Genomic DNA, 23,330 nt, shown 5'->3' with positions numbered 1-23,330 from the left:
AATAAATTTTTTTTTAAAAATGACAATTATATCCACTGAAGCATGAGTATCAGCCCATGTACCTGTTGACTAGTCTTACGTCTTCTTTAGAAAATCATCTATTAAGTTTTTATGCCCGTTTTTAAATGAAAATTTTTAATTTCCTCCGCATTGTTTTATATGTATCTAAATACTGTCCCACTATTCAATATGTGGTTTGCATATATTTTCTCCAATTCCAAAATATTATCTTTTCATTTTGTTTATTCTTTTGATCCATGAAAGGTTTTCTGTTTAATATAGTCTTGCTTGTTATTTTTGCTAATAATATTTTGTCTTAATATCATATCTAAAATTTTCAATGCCAAGAAGAGAATCAGGAAGCTTTCTCTCTCTTTCTTTCTAGGACTGTTTTTTATATTTTTTTTTCTTCTAAGATCTTTCTAGTTTCTGGTATTAGACTTAGTTTATTTTTGTTAGTGGTAATATTGGTCTTCATAATCAGAGACCAATTTACTCGGCTAGGTGTTGATTACCCAGTTTTTCTTAACATCACGTAATAAATATACCATCTTTTCTACACTGAGAATTCCTGGACCTGCTCTCAAGTGTTAGTTTTCAGTATGTCCAAAGGTTTTTTTCTAGGCTCTCTCTCATGTGTCTATTTTTTATGCCAGTATCATAATGTCAGGTTTATTATAGTTTTGCAGTACCATTTGAATTAAAGATGCATAATATTTCTAACTTTTTTCTTTTTTCTCATGATTGTTTTGATTGCATAGTCTTTTGTAGTTCCATACCAATATTCAGAGATTTTCTGTTTCAACTTTAAGAAATTTCACATGAATTTTTTATAGGAATTGACTCTATGCATGGGTCTAAATTGCCTGGTTATCTTAGCAATACTAATTCTACTGATCCATAAGCAAGGAAGGTGTTGTCATTTGTTTTTGTTTCCTTAAACTTCTTTCATCAGTGTCATAGTTTTCAGTGCATGAGTGTTTCACCTTCTCAGTTATACGTATTCCTAAATATTCTATAGCTTTTTGATTCATTATAAATGAGATTGTTTTCTTTAATTCCTCAGATATTTCACTGTGAATAAGAAATAATTTCTGGAAATTTATTAGCTCCAATAGTTTTTGTACCATCTGTAGGGTTTTTTATATATAAAATCATTAAATGATCAAGAGATTATTTTACATCTTCCTTTATTTTTGTATACCTTTTATATATTGCTCTTGCCTGATTCATTACTCTGACTATGATTTCAACTACTGTGTAAATTAGACGTGATATTAACAGAACCTTTAACTTGTTCTGATATTAAACAGGATTTTAATTTTTCACTGTTGAATATAACACGTGTGTGTCAATAAAGTCTGTTTCATGTAGGATAGATTCCTTCCAGTGGGTGGAACAAATTGAGTTAAAAAAAAAAGTTTAAGATTTTTTATCATAAAAGGATGTTATTCTTGTCATAAAGTTTCTCTGCACCTACTGAAATTGCGATATAATTTTTTATCTTTCATTCTATTAATGTGGAGTATCACATTAATTTAATTTAATTGAACCACATTTGCATGACAAAGCTTAAATCATACTTGATAATGGCAAGGAATTTATTTAGTTATTTATTTATTAGTTTGGGGTTTACACCAGGCAGTGCTCAGGGTTTGCTCCACTGATCACTCTTGGCAGTGCGCAGGGAGCCAGACACATTGATGGGAATCTATCTGGAATTGTCGCATGCAAGGTAAGTGCCTTACTCTCTGTACTATCTGTCTTGCCAGGCACCTCACTCTTACTTTGCTGATATTTTGTTCCATTTTAAATCTTTATTTATCAGGTATATTGATGTGCAATTTTTTATAATGTACTTATCCAGCTTTAGTATCAAGGTAATTTTCCTATAAAATGAACACTGGAAATGTTTAGTGCACTTCAATTTTCAGGAAGTTTTTTAATTTGTCATTAGTTCTTAAAATGTTTGATAAAATTCACCAACGAGACCACTTACTCCTGTTTTCAGTGTTTTTTTTTGGAATGTTTTTGACTATTAAATCAATGTCTTCATTCATTGCTGTTCTGTTCATATTTTTATTTCTTCATGACTCAGTCTTACTGGGCTTGAATGTTTAGCATGACTAGAAATTTCTTTGTTTCTTGTAGACTGTTTAAACATGTTAGTGTACAGTCAATAATAGAAGAATTTCATAATTTCTTGTATTTTTTGTGTGATATGCAAGAACTTATTTATCATTTTGCTTATTTGTTATATTTATTTATTATTTTGTTTATGGAACCTTTGGATTTTAGGAAATTCAACTTAGATGCTTGTCAATTTTTTGTATCTTTTTGAAAAATTAGCTGAGTTTTATTAATCATCTCTATTACTTTTATGATCTATTTTCTTTATTTCAGCTGAATCTCAAGACGATGTTCATGAAAAACGAACTGTTCCCTGAAGCTCCATTTGCTCTCAATGGAATGAACATCTCCAAATGCAGCAGCTATGTGTACCTGGGTCGAGAAATCAACATGAGGAACAACTTGGTGCCAGAACTGCGCAGGAGGAAGAGAGCAGCGTGAAATGCCTGCAAGAGCATCGAAGAGGTGATTAAGAGAACAAAGAACCTCCGACTCTGGGCACATCTTTTCGATTCCACCGTTCTTCCTGCACTGACATATGCCTCAGAGACCTGGGCCCTATGCAAGCAGGATGAGAATGCTATTAGGGTATCCCAAAGAGGAATCGAAAGAGCTATGCTGGGAATAGCATGTCTCACTCAAGTGAGAGAGGGAATCCGGAGTTCTGACCTCCATCGACGGTCAAGAATCAGGGACGCTCTCGTTTGCCAAGGCATCAAAAATCAGATGGGCCGGTCATGTAATGCGATTCAGAGACGACCATTGGACTAGAGCTGTTACAGACTGGATTCCACGGGACGTCAGAAGACCTCGTGGCCGCCCACCAACTAGATGGTCAGATATCTTTGTCAAATCTCTGAGTGAATGGTTTGAGGCTCTTCCTGTTCCTGGAGTGAGCAGGTATCATTGGGCTACACTGCTCGCAACAGGGACAAATGGAGATGTTACTGGCGCCCGCTTGAGCAAATCGAAGATCAACCGGACTACAAGTGATACAAGTGAAGTGATTTCTTTATTTCTGACCTTATCCTTAGATCCTTTATTCAACTTGCTTTAATCTCAATTGATCTTTCTGTTGTTAGTTTCTTTAACTGAAAAGTTAGAGACCCTTTGAGATTTTTCAATTGCAGAAGGCTGCAACCGCTGAAATAAAGCTGTTGCAACCACTGGCTTCAACATGAAGGAATGATGTGTTCGGTAATAATTTATTGCAGACACTAAAGTGTCCTGTGCAGTTTGGGGTTTGCAGAATTCGAGCTGTGTCAGATGGCACAGCCTCGTGATCTAGGGGCTGTGGTTGGCAAAGAGAGGCCCTCAGGGTCCAGGACAAGGCTTTCCAACCCGAACCGGGCCATGGTAAGAGGGAGAAAAAGAATTTTGTTGTTGTTGAAAATGAACATTAGTAATTCATCACTAAAAACTTCTATTAGAACTATTTTTGATGCATTCTATAAACTTTTTAATCTTATGTTTATACTTTTGCTTTAAGAGTTTTCTATAACTTCTATTTTCTCTTGTTTATTAATTCTTTAGTTCATGCTGTTATTGATATTTAGTTTTCACTGATGACATATAAATAGTCAATAGGTATATATGGATAGATGCTAAATATTACTAAATATAAGAGAAATATGAATAAAAACCATAACAGTATATTATCCCATACCTGTTCCGATGGATATTATCAAAAAGCTAAAAGATAACAAGTTTTGGCTAAGAAGGGGAGGGAAGGGGGAATCTGTGTGCAGCATTGGTCTTAATTTATAGCTTCCATGTGAAATGATATGTTTTTACTCAAATTTGATAAAGGAACTGCCACATGAATCATGAATTCCACTGGAACAAGTAAGTTTGTGAGTTTGTGTCTGTAAAATAAATTAATATATTAAATATATATACATATCAGGATTCATGTATATGTGTAGTTTATGGAATATTAATAAGCCATATAAAAGTAATCCTATCACTATCAAAAATATAGATGATCTTGATTTCACCATGCAAAATGAAATGTGTCAGGCAGAAAGACAATACTAATTACTGTATTATATCACTTATATGTGGCATCTGAAAAAATAGAACACATGGAAACAAAATGCATATTGGTGGTTATAAGATATAAGAGATGGGGGAAGTGGCCAAAGGGCATAAACTTACTATTATAAATTGCATGTATTATGGTAATTTATCATGTGGTATGGTGACTAAAGTTAACGATACCATGGCATTTATCTGAAAGTTGCTAGGAGGGTAGATATAAATGGTTTCAGCATAAGGATTTAGTTGCCTTTATGATGTCTCATAAGAGACATAGAGGACATAGTTTTCATGAATTGTACCTCAGAACTGGAGACTCTTTTCATGTCTACACAGAACTTTTGAACTAAAGGCAAATATCCTACCCTGGTCCCAATGGTGTTATGGTTCCTCGAGAAGGGGTAAAAGGCCCCCAGCTGCATCCAGCGAGCGCACATCTCATATTCAGCATCTTGAAAGAACCCACAAATATCTGCTCCTGTCTGAAAACAAGAATGGAATAAAATGTGGCTATTAAGGGCTTTTGAAAGATGTCACGATTTACCTGGTGATTGAGAGTGGTGTCAGGGTCACTTACATAGGATATGCCGAAGAGGCTGAACTCCATCATGCCTGCAACGAGAGCACAACTGTGTCAGATAACAAGGCAGCACCTGCCTCCTCCTTCTCAAATAGAAAATTTTTGTGTTTTTTTTTCAGAGTTAGGGTGAAGAAGGTGTCTGAAGTTTGATCCTAGCAGAGCTCAGGGGACCATGCAGTGCCAGGTGTGGACCAGGTGCTTCAGCCCATTGAGCTCTGTTCCCAGCCTTTCCTCAGATTTTCATCAGGGACCCTCTCTCCATGTCTCCCTGTCACCAACCCCCCGCCCCACCCCAGCCAGCAGAGACCCTGGGAACAAGCCCACACACCAATGATAGATTTCTTCAGCTGGTCCCAGCCAGAAGTGTTGTCTCCCAGCCAGTGTCCTGCCCAGCGACCGGAAGACGGGTACGTGGAGCAGGTGACGACAATGCCTCGCTCTCCAGTCGCCTCCTGCACACCCCTGGTTGGAGAGAAGGAAGGAGATGACTGTGGACAAGAGCAGAGCAGGAGAGGCCACAGAGGTTTTGTTCCTGGAGCTCCCAGGCCTACAGTATGGTGACTAAGTGCCACTGTGTTACCAGAGAGAATGCAGAAATGGAAGTCATGACAAGGTCCCAACTGACTGAGTCCAGATGATTGAAACAATAATAATGGACATGCTTTTACAGAGTAACTTATACTATTTAGCAAAAAGAAAGAGAATCATCATGGAATAAACTCATTGGATCAAATTAGAGAAGTTGCTATTGCTATTTATTTACTCAACTGTGACTATATAACCTAGTGTTATATAGTCAGAATAACTATAAAACTTTCTTTGGGATAAATCTTGTCATTCATTCTAATAAATACACAGAACACAACAGTATTAATTCAGAAAAGCATCAGTTGACTAACCAATAAGAATGATTTAAATATGTGTATTAGAGAGAGAGAGAGAGAAAGGTCACCTTAGGAATAAAGGAGAGAGCTATCCAGTCCTCTGCTTCCTTTTTCTATGAGAGCTCACAGAAAATGCATCAAATGCACTGTGTAACCACTGCTGGTAAACCTATGTCCTGCCTCTGAGTTTCTCAGTAGCAGGACAATGCCTTGTTTAGATCATGACTTCACGCTACCAAGTGTTTGTTTAATTAATGTGAGCTGTGACCCTGTGGTTAAAGTCTTATTGGTCCCTGTAAGGGGATTGAAAAGGAAAGTCAGTAGTGTCACCAGACATGGGCAATCCCTGCAGGTTGTACCACAGAAGAAGGGAGATGACAACTCACTCGTATGTAGGTCTGGTCTGGGACCACCCGTACAGGTTATGCACATTGTAGTGTTGCACTTTGGTGCCATCTGCCAGGATCTGCTCACTCTCCATGCACAGGGTCTTGCTGCTCAGACCTCTGTCCCTGGATTCCAGATCTGAGACGAGAGATGCAGTGATGGGAAAGCTACCCAGATGCTGTTCACCCCCAGCTTCTCCTCAAGGCATTGGCCTCCTTGCCACTGTAGGGGTCCCTCTCCTCCCCAGGGGGAATGAGGGCACACTCATCTCTGAGCTGCAGTGACACCCGCAGAGGGTTTCAATACCAAATCTCTGGGGGAGACGGTGGGGCCACAAGGAAGGACACCCAGTGATCAAACCTTGGTGACTAACAGCATCCAATTTACACTTCTCTGATGTAAATTATTACATATAAATTGAATATATATTACATATAAATTACAAAAAAAACATGATTCTATAAACATGTTAAACATCCTAATTTAGGTAAGCTCAAGCATTCTGCTGCAGGTCATACAATTATTGGAAAATGATGTTCTATAACTGAGATATGACAATAAGTGTGAGTCCAATGTCCATGTTGTCATGATAGATTCACTGTCAATGTCATCCCGTTGCTAATCAATTTGTTCGAGTGGGCACCAGTAACGTCTCTCATTGAGAAACTTATTGTTACTGTTTTTTGCATATCCAATACACCACGGGTAGCTTGCCAGGCTCTGCCGCCCGGGCTCGATACTCTTGGTAGCTTGCCAGGCTCTCCGAGAGGGGTGCAGGAATCGAACTCGGGTCAGCCACGTGAAAGGCGAACGCCCAACAGCTGTGCTATTGCTCCAGCCATCATGATAGATGAGGAAACAATTACATTCCCCATTTGGTGACCCAAAATATAATCACAAAGGAATTGACATGTCTAGATTATATCTAGCTTTCTGGACACATTTGAGGAATTCATTCAGTGGAGCCAGTAATTTTCATGCACCCACGTGATCGAAGTGCTTGAAGTCTCTTTGTCTATGACATCCTCCTCCCACCTATAAAAACACCAGTGTGAATGTGTGCTAGTGGCCAGGAAAAGCTGATGACTGCTGGACTCTTGCATGGGGCACTCCTGATAGCCATGACTCTGCTAGCAGAGAATGCCAAGGATGCTTACGTGGCATATAGGGAGGTCTGTTCAGAGAGGAGTCTTTGCAGCCTTCAACTGCCCCATTCACAATGCTTGACGGCTCATTCATATCCTGGAAATATCGAACAGTTTTATTTTACTTTTGAAAATAATATTTATGCTATCAATTCAGAGGCAAGGAAGTGGTGAATAGAATAATTCACCGTGTCATAAAACCCTGAATATGAACCAAAGGAAATGCACACAGTTCAACTGAAAATGAGCTGTAATATTTAAAGAGAGGGATTTGTTTTAAAGTTTTTGTTTGAAGATGTGAGAACAGACTCCATTGCAAGAAATTCCTGGGAATCCAATTGGGATTTACTATCAAGTGGACCCATTGCATTTGATATATACTATATCTTTCATCATGAGAACTACTAGTAGATTAAAGGTTAGCCACACAAAAATAGATATGCCATCTATGTGTGCACAGACAAAAAACACACTTACAATCCATAAGCCATCATACTTCAGGCTGTTTTGGGGATGCCGCGTATTGGTGTGTAATTCTTTCAACTCATTCTTCCACCAGTTTATAGCTGAGGCTCGGAAAAAGTCTGGGAAAGCTGCATGAGCTCTGTGCAGCTGTCATATAATAACAAAATATAATTTATTTATAATTAAATTATTAATAACTAAATAATATTTTAATATAATGATTAGATGTAATTTATTTATTCTAAACAAGAATATTGGGAAGCAATGGGCATTAACTGAGATCTTAACTCAAATTCTTGAACTATGGATTAACAAAAGAAAACAAAGCCTAATAGAGCAAAGCCTAAATAATATTCTGCAGTTACTTCTATTACAATGAGGATGAAGGAAAAAAGCACATTTTAAATGGTTTCTTAGCATTTGGAAAGCTGCCATTAGATGCCCTTTCCCTTTCTATTTATGTAAGGAGCAGAAACTAACACTGTGAATTCACTGTCCTTTGTATTAAATGTTCATCCCTCAACTCTCCCCTGCAGTATCCTCTGCGTTCTTATGACATGTGGATGGCCTGGAGGGACAGAGTCTGGGAAAGAGAGACGGCTGCTGCACGGCTCACAGTCTGGAAAGCCAGAACCTGATGACCCTCCCCTCCTGTCTCTGTACCACTGAGAAAGTAGACTGAAATGTAATAGAATAGACTATTTAAATAATGGGGTTGGAGCAATAGCACAATGGGTAGGGCGTTTGTTTGCCTTACACATGGCCGACCCGGGTTCGATTCCTCTCCCATCTGGAGAGCCCAGCAAGCTACTGAAAGTATCTTGTCTGTACAGCAGAGCCTGGCTAGCTACCCGTGGCGTATTCGATATGCCAAAAACAAGTCTCACAATGAAGACGTTACTGGTGTCCACTTGAGCAAATCGAGGAGCAACAGGATGACAGTGACAGTGAAAGTGATTTAATTAATATCCACCTGTGTTTTCTGTAGCTCAGAATAAATTGAAAACTTAATTGTGAATCTAGTAACTGAGAGAAGCTAAGAAAGAAGTTTTAGCCCTTCTTACCATTCGATTGATCGCCCCTAAATAATGAATGAATTCTTCATATCCTCACTTTAACTTGGAAATGATCCCTTATCAATACAAAAAGAGCAAGGAACTTATGCCTTATTCCACTGGTTGTGCTTGACCAGTGTGCCTGGTGTCTATTACTAAACCTTGGATTTGAAATCCCCTCTCTATTACTTGAAACCATAAGCAACTCATTTCTGCTCTGAGTCATTAGATTGAGAGTAATAGTACCACCTCCCAATTAGAAATAAAAAAGATGATGTAAAATAATTGTTACCTAGGGAGTCATACAACAGGCTCCCCGAATTAGTCCCTCACTATAGCTACACTCAAGGCAAAAAAATTCAGCAACATAAATAAGATTGAATCTTGTTGACATCCATGACTTTCCCATACCCACCAAGGGCCCCTTACCTTCACTTGAGTGTCCCAGTCTAGAGAACTGTTTATAACAACACCAGGTAAATCAGGCCATACCTATGGAAAGAAAAATGTTCAGAAGCAAAGAATTAGGTAATTTCTCTCACTCTGGTATCTCCTAAGAAACTGTACACATGGTTCTAAGGGTGATACATTTTTGTTTTCAGGTAAGACTGATTTGAGGGAAAGTAGACACCATGATGTACACAGTTCTTAAAAATTCCTTAACCATGCTGATAGGTTTAAAAAGGTTTAAAAATTCCTTAACCATGGCTTGACTCAGAACTGTAATGGGAAAAGCCAAGAAACCACCTGCTCACCCTAGTACCAAGCCCCCAGCAAAGGCTCAGAATCAACACTGATTTTACCTTTCCCCAGACAATGCTTCCATCACTTGGATCCTTGATGAAAACATCATCCTTTACCCCCAGCTCGTATGCAGGATAGGGCTGAGTCTCATTGCCGGAAATGGCTGGATCCTGAAATGAATTCACACAGGTCAGGTGAGAACAGCCAAAGCCAGACACTTACTCAAAAAATGACTCAAAAGAGAAGGCATGGCCTCCCCTTGGACTCCTGTGAATCTTCAGAAATACATGGACACATATATTATTTTTTTATTATAGTAGCGCTAGCTTTCACTCCATTTGATTTTGGAGTGCAGTTTTGCACCACGAAAGTGTGTTGCCCTCATCCCCACAGCCAATGTATCAGTGTTCCTTCTTCTCAGTCCATAAAACCTAGGAATCTCTGTTCAAGAGAAACAGAAGATAAAGCATTCTCCACCAATCCCCATGGACTTTCCCAAAGAGACTCCTCACATTCCCATGGGGACTGACCAGAATGAGGATGATTCGCATCCCCTGGTTCTTCATGTCTTCAATCAGTTGTGGAAAGCCCTGAAAGTTGGGGCTGAGGGTGAAGTCCAGCTGTCGCTCCATGTAGTCAATGTCAGAGTATTGCACATCCTGGGGAGGGGAGATGCACAAGAAACTGAGACTGCTGCCTTAGACATCCCCCTTCCAGGTCAAACCCCCTCCCCCACACACACCAAGTGATAATAAGTGTCTAGTGACTTCTTTTTTATTCTTAAAACTCCAGTTTTGTTGTTTGTTAAACTAGTAGTCTGAGTAATTCACCTAATTTTCAAGTATGTTGTCATAAAATGGGGCAAGATAAAATGAACAAAATAAAAAATAGAGGTGATAAGAACTCTGCTAGGGATATAAGAAAAAAATGAATGATGAAGTGCCTTGTAATGACCAATGGTTAGAAGTATCAGTTTTCTTATGATCAAAACCTGTTCTCGGATCCACAAGTGAAGAACAGAGTGTGTTTCCATAGGTGGTTTCTCTAAAAAATATTCCTACATTAGACTCTGGATCAGCTCAGAGTTCAGGGAACAGTGGCTGCAGTTCTCACAAAGATTTAACCTATAACCACTGTGATGGACTGGATTTTGCCCTGGTTTTGTTTGTGTATTAAACAATAGTATTGTTGGGAAAAGCTTTTGTTCATATGGCACCAAGACTCTTCATAACTAAATGTTTTCTGAAGCAATTTAAGAAATTGGAGGCATGATATAGTATAAAAGAACCCTTGGCTGTTGAAAATGGTCACTCAGGAAAGAAACTAAGTGTAGAAGTAGGTAAAGGGATATACATGATAGCTTTTCAGTATCTGTATTGTAAACATAATGGCCAAAAGTAGAGAGAGAGAGAGAGAGAGAGAGCAGTGTTTGCCAAAGAGGCTGGGGTGGGTGGGGTAGGAGGAAAACTGAGACCATTGGTGGTGGGAAATGTACACTGAAGGGGACAGGTGTTGGAACATTATATGACTGAAATCCAATCATGGACAACTTTATAGCTGTGTATTTTACTGTGATTCAATTAAAAGAATATTTTTTAAAAAAACCCTTGTTTGACTTTAAGGGTCTCTCCCTTGGTGAATCACATGACTCTAGATGGGGACAGTGATCTCCCAGAATTGCTGGGTTGGGGTGAGTTCTGCATGGTATTCTGTGAGAAAGATCTTTGCAAGTTGATTGAACACCTCCCTCCCAAATCAAACAAATGAACCCAGTACTGGCTTTTAGGATGTTTCAGAGCTAGCACACCAAAGATTATGAACATACATAGGGGATTTGGGCCGCCACCATTTTTTCATACAAATCGGCAATCTCAGAATCATTCTGGTATCCATAACGGCACAGCTGGAATCCCAAGGACCAGTAAGGAACCATCACTGGCCGACCAACTAGCTAGAAAATTAAATAGAACATATTAGCCATTAAATAAGAAGGTCTGTATTAAAGAAAACAAAACAGTGGCACTCTTTTTAGTGCTCCAAGTCTGACAGTCAACAAATTCAATTCCAGAAAGAAAGAAGTGTGCAAAGCTCTTTTCTCATCTGGGAGAAAGCATCCTACTAGGCTTGATCACCATCTGTACAATTTAGGAGAAATCTGGTTTGTTTCAAAAGCATCCAAACATATCACCTAATAACAGAATCTAAATGCGAAAGGGCCTGGTTTACCAGACAGGCTCAAATACTGTTGGCTATGTGACTCAGAAAAATTGAACTATCCTTTATATATTTATATTTCTTCTTCTGAGTTACAGATAATAATGCTCTTTGCTTCACACTGTCTTGGAGGATGATGAAATAAGTGAAAAAATGTTCTGATACTCAGCAAATATCTCAGTGATATTTCATAGGTTTTATATGCAAATTACTGCTGCTGCCAAACCAGCTGTCATGGTCACTATGACCAACAGAGTCACCAATGGAATCTTTCTGTCACTTCCACTTCCAACAGCACTAACACCATCACCATAACTACACCGTGGCCAAAATCATAACCAATACTTCCACCACCACGTGTCAGTCACCACACCCATCATCATCATCATCATCATCATGATCATCACCATTATCCCTCATTATCACTTCTACCACCACAATCACCACCACTATTTTTGTGGCCCCCCCCCACCCACTGTCATTTATGTCACTCTTAGAGGCTTTGAGACCATAAGAACTGAATGTTTATCTAGATTTTACTTATTGTTGCTTTGTTGCTTGATCTATAAACCTGTATCCCAGAAGCATTCACAATTCCAGTTCCTATTTGAGAGCTGTACTGATGAATATATCTGTGGGCGCTCATAACATATTACCTAAACACATAGTAATCAATGAAATTCATTCGTACCTCCGTGTATTGCTGAGTGACAAGTTCTGGAGTGGGCCCCAAGACCACATAAAAGTCCAGAATTCCCCCTATGGTGCGATATGTTAAGGCAGGCATGGGCTGGAATGTCACATCTGAAAGTATAGGAAAGTACCAATCAGGCTAGAAAGTTTCACTGTGTGGGATTCCCCTCGAATTCATACTATAATCTTCCTCATCCTATTTGCCTAGTAGCTAATATTGAGAGGAAGTATTTTATTTATAGCTACACAGAGTTGAAAAGTCAAAGTCACATGGTCCTTCCTGGATTTCCCCCGTTGGTGTTTCTTATTGAATACATCGATAAATAAGCTCATTTTATATCATTATTGTAACTTAGAATGACAAGTCTTAGAAAACTTTCCTCTTACATAATCATCATGCATGGTCAAAATCAAGAAGCTGACATTCATAAAATACAACTGACTCAGCTACAGAACTTCTTTAGATTTCACCTGTTTTCAAGTGTATGTTTTTCCCACCCCACTTCCTGATCTTCCACCCTTTTATCAATGTACCATACAAATTTCCTTCACCTCATAAGCCCCTCAGAGTAACCATTCTAACCCATAGCTTCACCAGTTCTTCAAAATACACCAACATCTCTCACTGGTCGTCCTTTAGACTTTTAAGTGTTCCCTTAGTTTTGCTATCCCTGCTTTTGTAATTTCATCCAAGTAAAAATTGGGCTGATTCTTGTTGTCACTGAATAGAAATAAACAGAAAGTTTATCCAGAAAGAAAAATAATAATAAAAACTGCCCAGAAGATAATAATATTGACTTCAGGGAGCATCTAAATCAAACACACTCGAAAATTCCTCAAGGAAGTTTCACAAAAACCAAGCGGAGATGCTGGCATTCTCTTACCCATGGCATTGCTGTTCAGCAGGAGCACCCCGTGGGCATTGCCATCCTCCTCCATGGCCATGTAATAGGGTTGGAAACCATAAGAATTCTTCAGGTACTAAGAGAGTCATGTGAGATAGTTGGTTAAAAGGGACTGTGGCAGAGAGAGAAAGAATAAAAATCACAAGCGTAGTTATATCTAGACTTATGTGAAATAAAACAAGTGACAAGCAAAGGACTCTAAAAATGTCCCACATGTCTCAAATCAGAGTGTGACCTTCCGAGTGCAGTGTTGGAAGCCAGAGCATGATGGGAATCCCATGTGGGTGAAGAGAAGCCGAGTCACCAGATGCCACCTTACCCCAGGGGGTTCGTCTCGGGAAAACATGCCCCAGGTGCGCCAGTCCAGGTCTCTTCGGAAAGACGTGTGCTCGTTCTCCCCAAAGCCATAGAGGTAGGTGGAGGGGAGGCGCGTGGAGATGCGAATGAACATGTCATTGAAAGTGAAGCCCAGGACCCGCGAGTCCCATCTGCAACACACACCGCAAAGGGGCATGTTTAGGAGAAAGTCATTCTACTGATTCTAAGTAGTGAACTTTCCAAGGACACTCAGACTTTTGACACTCAGACACTCCCCCTACTCAGAATACAGGGGGGAATAGTCTATTTGATAAAAATAATCTTTGTTGGTGTCCGACATTTTGTGGGTCCTTTGAGCAGGTATGAACTTTGTGGCATGGAAAAAAATGTGCTTTGAACTTGAAACAGCCGTGGGATACCGGGGCAGTCTCAGGCCAGGGCCAGAACTCGGGCTCCGGCCGAGATTAGACCCGGGTGGCCATGCCTTTGCACAGCCGCGTGGATGTGGAACGAGCAGGAACTAGAGACAGCTTTAGGACTTGGGGTTCCAGGGAGAGCTTGCAACCAAGTATGCAGACTGTGAACTAAGCTTTTGCTACATGCTGTTCCAGGAAGGGAAATGATTCATTTTCCAACTTAAATCTCCCTGAACTTAATTACTATAATACAGAAATGGTAAACCGATAGCAGCCGCGCGACTTTTTATCTCCTCATTCTCATCACTGGAAAACTTATTATCGAATATTTCCTTGTCAATAGAGCTGTATTCTTGGGGGATAAATTCCAACAAAAATAGTGAGTCTGTGTTGAAACTCCAACAACAATAGTGAGTTTTGTGTTGAAATCTGGAATATAATCAAGGTAAAGAGAAAAGGAAGTGAAATTATCAGTCACACAGTGGGGGGTTTGGGGGGTGAGGGGTGGGATGTATACTGGTTTGTTTTTGTTTTTGTTTTTGTTTTGTTTTGTTTTTGTTTTTATCGGTGGTGGAATATGGACACTGGTGAAGGGACGGGTGTTTGAGCATTGTATAACTGAGACATAAGCCTGAGAACTTTGTAACTTTCCACATGGTGAGTCAATAAAATAAATTAAAAAAAATAAAATAATCATTGTTCTCCTGGGACCAACCTGGATTTGATCCCTGATATCCCATATGTCCCCTGAGGACACAAGGGTAATTTTACAATACAGAAGAAGAAGTGACCCCTGAATATCACCAGGTGTAGCCCTTTAACCCCAAATAATAATGATAATCACTGTATCACTGAATCACTGTATCACTGTCATCCCATTGTTCATCAGTTTACTCAAGCGGGCATCAGTAACATCTCCATTTGTCCCAACCCTGAGATTTTAGCAGCCTCTCCTTACTTGTCTTTCCCAATGATTGGAGGCTTCTTTCAGGGTCAGGTGAATGAGACCTGTCATTGTTACTATTTTTGGCCTATCGAATTTGCCATGGGAGCTTGCCAGGCTCTACCCTGCAGGCAGGATACTCTTAGTAGCTTGCCAGGCTCACCAAGAAGGACGGAGGAATTGAACCCCGGTCAGCCGCATGCAGGACAAATGCCCTCCCTACCCGCTGTGCTATTGCTCCAATCCATTATCATTATTATTAACATTAATTTGATTATAGTTTAGGCATGAAGTCTACTATAGTGTCAAGATTTATCAAACCTCACCACCACCAAAGTACCCAAGACCCCCCTCCTCCAATATTCATCCATTAATTCCTGTCTACCTCTTCATCCTCCCACCACCCCTCCCCCAACTTCATCTTCGTAATCTCAGTCCTGTAATCTAAGACCAAGCGTTTGTCATTGTTAGATACTGTCTACTCCCTTGTCTTTTGCTTTGGTTTGCTCTGAATACCAAAGATGAGTGAGATCTGCTGGTACTGTCCTTCCTTTCTGACATATTTGACTTATTTGACCTAACATGACATACTCTGGATTCATCCATTCATCTGTCATTGGAGTTTTAAGTTGTTTTAAATCCTAGCTATTACACTGGGTGCAGAAATGACACTGGATCATACACAAAAATTCATTCAAAGTGGATTGAAAATCTTAGTAATTCATAAAGCAAATGAAGGAAAAATATAAGCAGAATTCTCCAAGATATGAAGTCATTTTTAGACAGACTTCTGTTATTTAGCAAAAATAGCAAACAATGGGTGCTACATCAAATTACAGGAGTTTGACAGAGTATTAAGCACTCCACTGTCACTGTCACTGTCATCCCATTGCTCATTGATTTGCTCAAGCGGGCACCAGTAATGTCTCCATTGTGAGACTTGTTTGTTACTGTTTTTGGCATGTCGAATACGCCATGGTAGCTTGCCAGGCTCTGCCGAGCGGGCAAGATACTCTCGGTAGCTTGCCAGGCTCTCAGAGAGGGACGGAGGAATTGAGCCCAGGGTGGCTGCATGCAAGGCAAATGCCCTACCACTGTGCTATTGCTCCAGTTCATCAAGTGTTCCAATGGTAAACAAAAAGAAGGCCCATAAAAAAGAAGATCCATCAAAATATTGGAAACAGAGATAGATACTTTCCCCAAAGAGGACACAGGGCCAACCATGCCACCAGACATAATTAAAGTGTGTTTATTGTAATTTACTGATGTAATACAAATCATAATTTGAATGAGATACCAATTAACACTATAGAAAATGGTATACATCAAAAAGAATGAAAACAATCAGTATTGGCTGGGACGCAGTGAAAAAGGAATCTTTATTCACTATTGATGGGAATACGTCTATGGAAAATAGTATGGAGACTTCTCAAAAAACACATATAAGTATATATATTTTATATATAAAGGAATTTCTTAAGACCCAGTGATTAATTTCTTGGCATATGCCTCCAAAACAGAAAATCATTCATTTGAACATGTCCATTTTAATGGCACTTCCTTAAAGAGGCTTATTTTAAACATAGCATCAAAAGCATAACTTTGAGGATCACCGGGTTATTGTTCCTACATATTAGTTGTCATTATCTAAACTCCATTGTGTATATCTTGAAATTATCTTTGTAATCTGCTAATTACATTTTCTTTGCTCATGAGACGAGAGACCTCTTTTTCAACAACCACCTTCTATAACATTTCTTAAATGAATCCCCAGGTTTCTGCTATTGCCTTGGTAACTATTCTGAGTGGATGGAACATTTCTTATAAGAATTGACATAAAAGAATGGATGTTGTGATATTTTGACTCAGAATATGACCTGCCATGACATAAAGATGGAGAGACAATTAATCAACACCAATTCCAAAACCAGACATAGAGATACTTGCATGATGATGCCTGTGCTCTTCCGAAAAATTAGAATCCCAAATGGATCTTCTGTAATATTGACTTGATAGAGACTACCTGCAAGGGTGCTGGATGGAGCATTCGGTAAGTTGAGAGGAACTGGGACTTCATAGCGTTTGTTGTTGGGATCATAAATCTGTAATAGAGGAAATTGATTGTAGGTGAGAACAGTACTTTTGAAACCTCTACCCTTCATAGAATTTTGATATTTTTGACAAAGTATGAAGGCTATATTACCACCGTATCTTCCTTATGCTCATTTGGATTTTATTGACATGTCAAAGAATAATATCAGAATTAATATGATTCAATTCTATTGCATTTTATTTTTAAGGAATGTATTAATATGGAAATATAACCATTTTGATATTGGTACTTTCTTAAGGTAATCATTGTTATTTGGTCCTTATGTATATATGAATATCTTTTCAGTACATCATATTTAAGTGTATAAGTATATGCAAATGTCTGAAAATTTCCAAACTGAAAAATGAATACCCTCCCAAAACAGTAACTCTACTTTGATTAGAAAAACTACTGCTCTTGCTAAATTGATTCATTAAGTATCCATTTTATTTCTGCTTGCCACATTACTAAACTGAAGAATATGTTGTCTTTGAGAAGAGAATGACCACCAAAAGAAAATGAGAAGGACCAGCACAGTAGGACTCTATAGGTTGGGGGAAGAAAATGTTCCCAGCTATTTCTAGGTAACAGGGATAGTTTAGAGGGGAAAATATAGGCCGAGTATGAAAAGCTTTGCAACCACTAACCAAATAAGGAAAAAAAGGAACACATAGAAAAACACATGCAAAGACACAGATGATTAAAATAGAGCATAAAGAGGCAAATAATGTGGAGAGAGCTACTAGACAGTCAGGATAAATAGTGGTAAAAAAGCACAGCAAGTAACTTAGGCAAATTTATTTATTTCAAGCCCAGTTCAAACCTCCCTTATGTCTCAGCACTGTGATGATCACTCTTATGGTGAATTAAAAGGAGCATCATCCTGATTAGGTGTTGTAAAAGAAACAAGTACAGTTTGGTATGAGATTATGACGATCTTTTAGGCAAGCTACACTGGCTTCATTCATTCATTCCCTCACTATCTCAATAAACATCTGAATGTTAACTATCTAACATATTCTATGCCAGAGTTCAGAAACATAAAGATGAAAGAACAAATACCTGCCTCTGAAAAATAATTTTGAGAAAAATGCAGATGTAAAAATTTTGCAGACATAAAGGTAGCCCATCAGTATTGTATTTCATTCTTAGAAACTAAAAGATCACTACGCTGTTCTGGCTATTTTCACAGATGCCCCGAATTCAGTGTCTAAAACAGAACTCAATCTTATTTTACATAAGTCCAAAGCTTTTCAATGATCCCAGACCAATTAATGCTACCACCTTGTGTAGAGGTGCAAATTAGCGACCCAGTGTTTTTCCAGCCTTTCCTCTCTTAGCTGACCAACCTATGATCAATAACCAGATCCCAGCATCCTACTTCCTACCCCTCCCTAAGTTGAGCACAGTTCTGTATCTCTTTCCCTGTACCAGGTCTGACTTAGCTGGAACCCTCACATGAATCATCTAACTCATCACCTCCCAATACGACTCTACTTTTGCATTATTGTGCTCCTGATCATTTTTTTTCTGCATTAGTACTTGCCAGATGAGAAGAGACCTGCCTGCTCTCTGATTGCTCTTAGACATGGCAGTCAGGATAGCATAGAAGAGCACACTTCTCTCAGCATTCAGTTACCATGACTAGCAAAGCTTAGTGGGACTAAGAAGACTATCACTAGTACTTGACATATACACTGTAAACACTTACCTTAAACTGCAGCATCTCATTCTTGTGGTAGGTGACACTCAGACTGAGCTCTTTCACAGGTGTTGATGGGAAAGCGCTGGCAGGGGCCTGGGGCTTTAGGGAAATGGAAGCTATAACCCCATATGGTACATTCTGAATATTGTGGACAGAGTATAGACTCTCATAAAAATAGCAGTATGGGACTCGCTCAGCATTGGTTTCCTGGGAAGTAAAATCAAAATCAACATTAGTTCCATAATGGTACAAGGATTATCATATAAAAAGGAGTTAGAGAAGGCATTTTGTAGGAAGGAAAACCAGACATTTCCCAATGCCTTTAATTCTATCACTGATGCATAACACCACTCAGAATCTCCATATATCTCCATGTATACTACTCGGTAGTGACATATTTTGAATTCTTAGTCATTATGTAAAATATGTATAAAAACAAAATCACTACCTCCACATTTCCTCCCTGTTCCTATTGAACCTTCATTTTCAAAATAAAAATTTAGGTTCCTTGCAGAATTCCTTTCTTTCCAAGGGTTTTAAGGAGTGACATGGGAGCTGGTGCTATGCTCATAAAATGATAAGGTATAAAGGATTTTGATGTCAGTTAACACAATGGTTACCTCCCAGACACAACCACGTTCATTGCATTTCTCCTTGGTGCCACCATCCTGGTCAGGATAACAGTCTATTTTATCTTCATTCTTTGTAGAGTGCCATTCCAAAGTATACGCTTCTCCCAGGATAAGATGAAGTTTTTTGATGTAGGCAATCTGTAAGAATAGAGAAAGAGCAAGGAAAGGCATGCTCAGGAATGCAAGAGCTGACAGGTCAGACAAGTCCTTCTAATTTGGAAACCTCAGACTAGTGTTCTTTAATCTTTTTACATCTTCAGACTAGCACATCTGTTCTACCTACTGGTTTGTGACTGGCAGTTAAAACCATGGCAGCAAACTAGTGGTTTTCAACCCCAACTTCAAACTAGCACTGGTTCATAGACCAGTGGTTGAGACCATTACATTAAAACCTTCAAAATCTGATCATGAATTCAGTCCAAACTAATCTTTTACCAAAATTGAGTCCTGCATATAGTACTTGTATACTTATAGATTAATACAAAGCTATTTTCAGTCCTTAGAGTCCTTAGATGGGTCTGTTCTACTTTCTCAGTCCGAGTTTTTTATCTGTGTAAATGCCCTTTCTAGAAAATCTATGACTTCTTGTAGAATACACTGATAGTTGGCCACTCCATGTAAAAGCTTCCCTCTTACTCACTTTTTTTCCTGTTTGGAAAAAAAATTCCAGATAAAAACTAACTATTGAATTCATAGCTGTGGGTGTTTGGACAAACTGGCCAAGCTATACTCTCTTGCATTAAGGGTCTATTCCTTATTTTATTTTCTTCCTCCCTTTTATACTGCTGTAACTAACCCATTATAGCTACAATTAATCAGTTGCTACAAATTACAGAGGAAAAACATCCTCAATCCTGACAATGTCGAACCCTGAACTAGTGTCAGTACCACTTCCAAAATGGAGGGAAAATGTGCACGTTCTCTCTAATTCATTCTAAACAGTCATCCTTCTTCTCCAAACTTTTTGTCTTTCTTCACCAGGTCTTAAAGCATGCCTTAGTCCTTCAGGAATCTATGCTACTTTGTCAAAAAAAAAAAAAAGAAACATTGTAAGCTATGAAAATCCTAATAGGTTACCCCAATAAATGGACTTTTACCTGTAGTTTATTGTCATACGTGACTTCGGGAGACATTTGAATTGGAGCACCATTGTGTTTCACTGTTAAGTTTATAACAGGTGGGTTCCCAAGTATTGTAATGTTTTGAAATTCTAAATTATTAGGATCTTTGTAGGTTGAAGGCAAAGTCTTCATATCCAATCGGTTCTATAAAATAAACAGAAGTATTTACCAATAATACACAGGTTCTCAAATGATTCATTTTAGGATAACATTGGTTTGTGCTTTCTCCTCTGCCACAAGCGGCTTAGGTTTACTGAGTAACATGAATCACAGTGCTCCCAAGGCACTTCCATTCCTCTGTGTTTGTCTGTAACCTCTTTCTTTGTGCTCTGCATCCCCAACCAGTCAATCACCTTTATCCCCAAATCAGACTCTGTTGACTTGTAAGGTCAAATCCTACTAAGACACTGGATTTGTATTTTTAAGTGATATATTGCTGTTCTCTTCTCCTTATGTCTTTGTATAGTTACTTTAGAGCAATGTCCTTTTTGTATAGACACAAGAAGACAGTTAATGCCATGCTTTTATAACTTGAGGGTTAATTGACTCCAAATAATATTCAGTGTTGGCATCTGTTTTCTTGACTTAAGCCTCAGTTTCCCTTAATTCCTAGCACCCCAAAAGCAGGGTCCTGATGAGGGACTGGGATGGACTGAGGGCAAGCTGTGAGCTGCCCTGGCATCAAAATGGGTCAGGCCAAGAGTCATAATACTTAACTACAAGTTAAAAGCACAGTCATTTACAAATTCTGTCATGATCCAAGAGTAACAGCTGGATTAGGACTCCTAGAGTTAGGAAAGACTAATCTGGCCTTAGCACTGTATTCTGGGATCTATAGCAAGATGTCGTCAGGAGAGCCACCCAATAAGCTTAATGTATCTCTTCCTATGTCCATACAAAATGACTAATATTATTAAGAAATCGAATTAAGATGAATATTTAAGTGGTTGTTGGATTAAGGAAAGGGAAAAATGCACCTCTAGGTGGTATTTCACTCTAGAACATATCTCCTGGCTGCTGGAGATCTTTGTCTTTTCTTAGAAGGGCTTTCATATGTTGATTATGCTACCTGATCTGGGGGTAGTTGCTAAACCCAATGCTTAGAGGTTGGGTCGGGACCAGGTTTTTGAGACATAGCATGAAGAGAGAAGCATGGGGGACAGGAGGAGATGGGAATGATGGGCAGTGTGAGACTGGAATGTGACGCTTAGTGAGATTGGAACAGGCGCATGGGGAGAATGGAATAAATGGCCACTGATCACCAACCAGCCTAGCAGTCCTATTTCTTCCTTATGCATCCGTTGGCAGCAGCTGCAGGCCAGGGTAGGGAAGCAGCTCATGGCCATCCAATGCATGTGGAGGGAGAGAGACTGCAGCAAGCCCACCACACCTCACTTACTTACTTTGTGATTACACAATACATCTTAGGCCAGATACCCAAAGATCTCTGGATGGCTTTTAGCTGTTATTACTAATATGTACTCAGGAAATAAAAACATGTGTTAATAGTTCATGTATGTGTGAGGGATAGCGATAAGAGATATATAGCAGCACAGACAAATGTTCTTAAAACAGAACTTTCAAAGACTAACTGCATTGAGATTCAAGTATTATAAAGTAAATCATAAATCAAAATGTGCTCATTCGTAGTCATAAAAGTATATGACTAAAAATGTAATCATACACATGAGCTAATAGTCAAGTCTCACACCCAGATTTCATAAAAATATGCTACTTGTGGTCCAAAAGATCACTCAAAGAACTGGAGCAGATGCTTCGTATACAGGAGCTCAGAGTTTATTCCTCAATACCAATAGCATGGTTCCCAAGCATGGTACCAGGAGTAGCCCCCAAGTGTTGCTAGCTGGGGCCAAAAACAACAACAACAAATACAACACACAATACACACACACATGCACAAATACTCACTTGGGTGACAGAAAACTCATAGAAGATATGTTTGTCTTGGGTCAAAGTACCTGAAAGTGAGAGAAAAGTGAGTCAGACTGCTGTCTGCTTGCCATAATAGAACAGATTCCACCCTGGTTCTCCTCGAAGCTACCTCTGATGAATGATGAGACTATAGTCTCCAAGGCCAAGCCTCCCTTTTCCCATTTCCTTCAACTCCAAGGTTTTTCATTGCATACCTCTTAGGCAAACCTATTCCCTGTGATTAAGTTATAGCAACATTAGTATGAAAAATGGCTAAGGTGCCCCGCAGCTAGATCGAGGCACCTTCACAAAGTGTTTTCTTAAGGTCTCACTAACAGGAGCATGTCTTTCATGTTGCTAACATTAGTTCACAAGTAGTTGGGAAAGAAACATCCACTTCAAATGGCAGGAACAGTAAAGCCTCTCTCAGAAGTTCTTTGACAATACAAAGAAAGCCTAGAGTTACTTAGCTCAGCAATGGAAAAATTCTAAGAGGTAGAAATGTGTTTACTTTCCACCTTTGGTTCCTCTACCACCACTTCTAAACATTACACCTCAAACTAAACTTCTCGAGAATGGTTAATAGTTCTGTGCCTAGTGAGATTTCTTCCACAGTGGAATGATGGGTAGCTCAAAGATGCAAGTTTGGGTGTAGCAACATGGTAGTAATAGCACTCACCTGTCGATTCTCCATCATCCCAGAAGAGTTCCCCTTTTGCTTCTCTGTTCTCATCCAGGGCAATGATAAGACCAAGAGCATTCTTCCGGCTGTGGAAAACAAGATATGTATGTGGAAAATTTTTTTTCTGTTTTTGGGGGGTCACACCCAGCGATGCTCAGGAGTTACTCCTGGCTCTGCACTCAGGAATCGCTCCTGGCAGTGCTTGGGGAACCATATGGGATGCCGGGGATCGAACTCGGGTCGGCTGCCT

At 39.2% G+C, this 23,330-nt stretch overlaps 1 protein-coding gene across 1 annotated transcript in view; it reads right to left on the bottom strand.

Annotated features, from left to right (window-relative positions):
• LOC129402573 (maltase-glucoamylase-like) overlaps window positions 1-23,330 on the bottom strand; it is a 92,178-nt gene that overhangs the window by 12,827 nt on the left and 56,021 nt on the right. The window contains 19 exon segments of the mRNA XM_055129608.1: window positions 4,533-4,649; window positions 4,745-4,779; window positions 5,076-5,209; window positions 6,018-6,156; window positions 7,176-7,260; window positions 7,641-7,775; window positions 9,113-9,175; window positions 9,487-9,597; window positions 9,958-10,086; window positions 11,253-11,378; window positions 12,333-12,445; window positions 13,219-13,315; window positions 13,559-13,727; window positions 16,864-17,018; window positions 18,720-18,920; window positions 19,334-19,483; window positions 20,443-20,610; window positions 22,396-22,445; window positions 23,078-23,166. Of these exon segments, the coding sequence (XP_054985583.1) occupies window positions 4,533-4,649; window positions 4,745-4,779; window positions 5,076-5,209; window positions 6,018-6,156; window positions 7,176-7,260; window positions 7,641-7,775; window positions 9,113-9,175; window positions 9,487-9,597; window positions 9,958-10,086; window positions 11,253-11,378; window positions 12,333-12,445; window positions 13,219-13,315; window positions 13,559-13,727; window positions 16,864-17,018; window positions 18,720-18,920; window positions 19,334-19,483; window positions 20,443-20,610; window positions 22,396-22,445; window positions 23,078-23,166 (2,266 nt within the window).

This window comes from Sorex araneus, chromosome 1, assembly GCF_027595985.1.
Source record: "Sorex araneus isolate mSorAra2 chromosome 1, mSorAra2.pri, whole genome shotgun sequence".
NCBI classification, from domain to species: Eukaryota; Metazoa; Chordata; class Mammalia; order Eulipotyphla; family Soricidae; genus Sorex; species Sorex araneus.
This window is presented reverse-complemented; position numbering and strand designations above follow the sequence as displayed.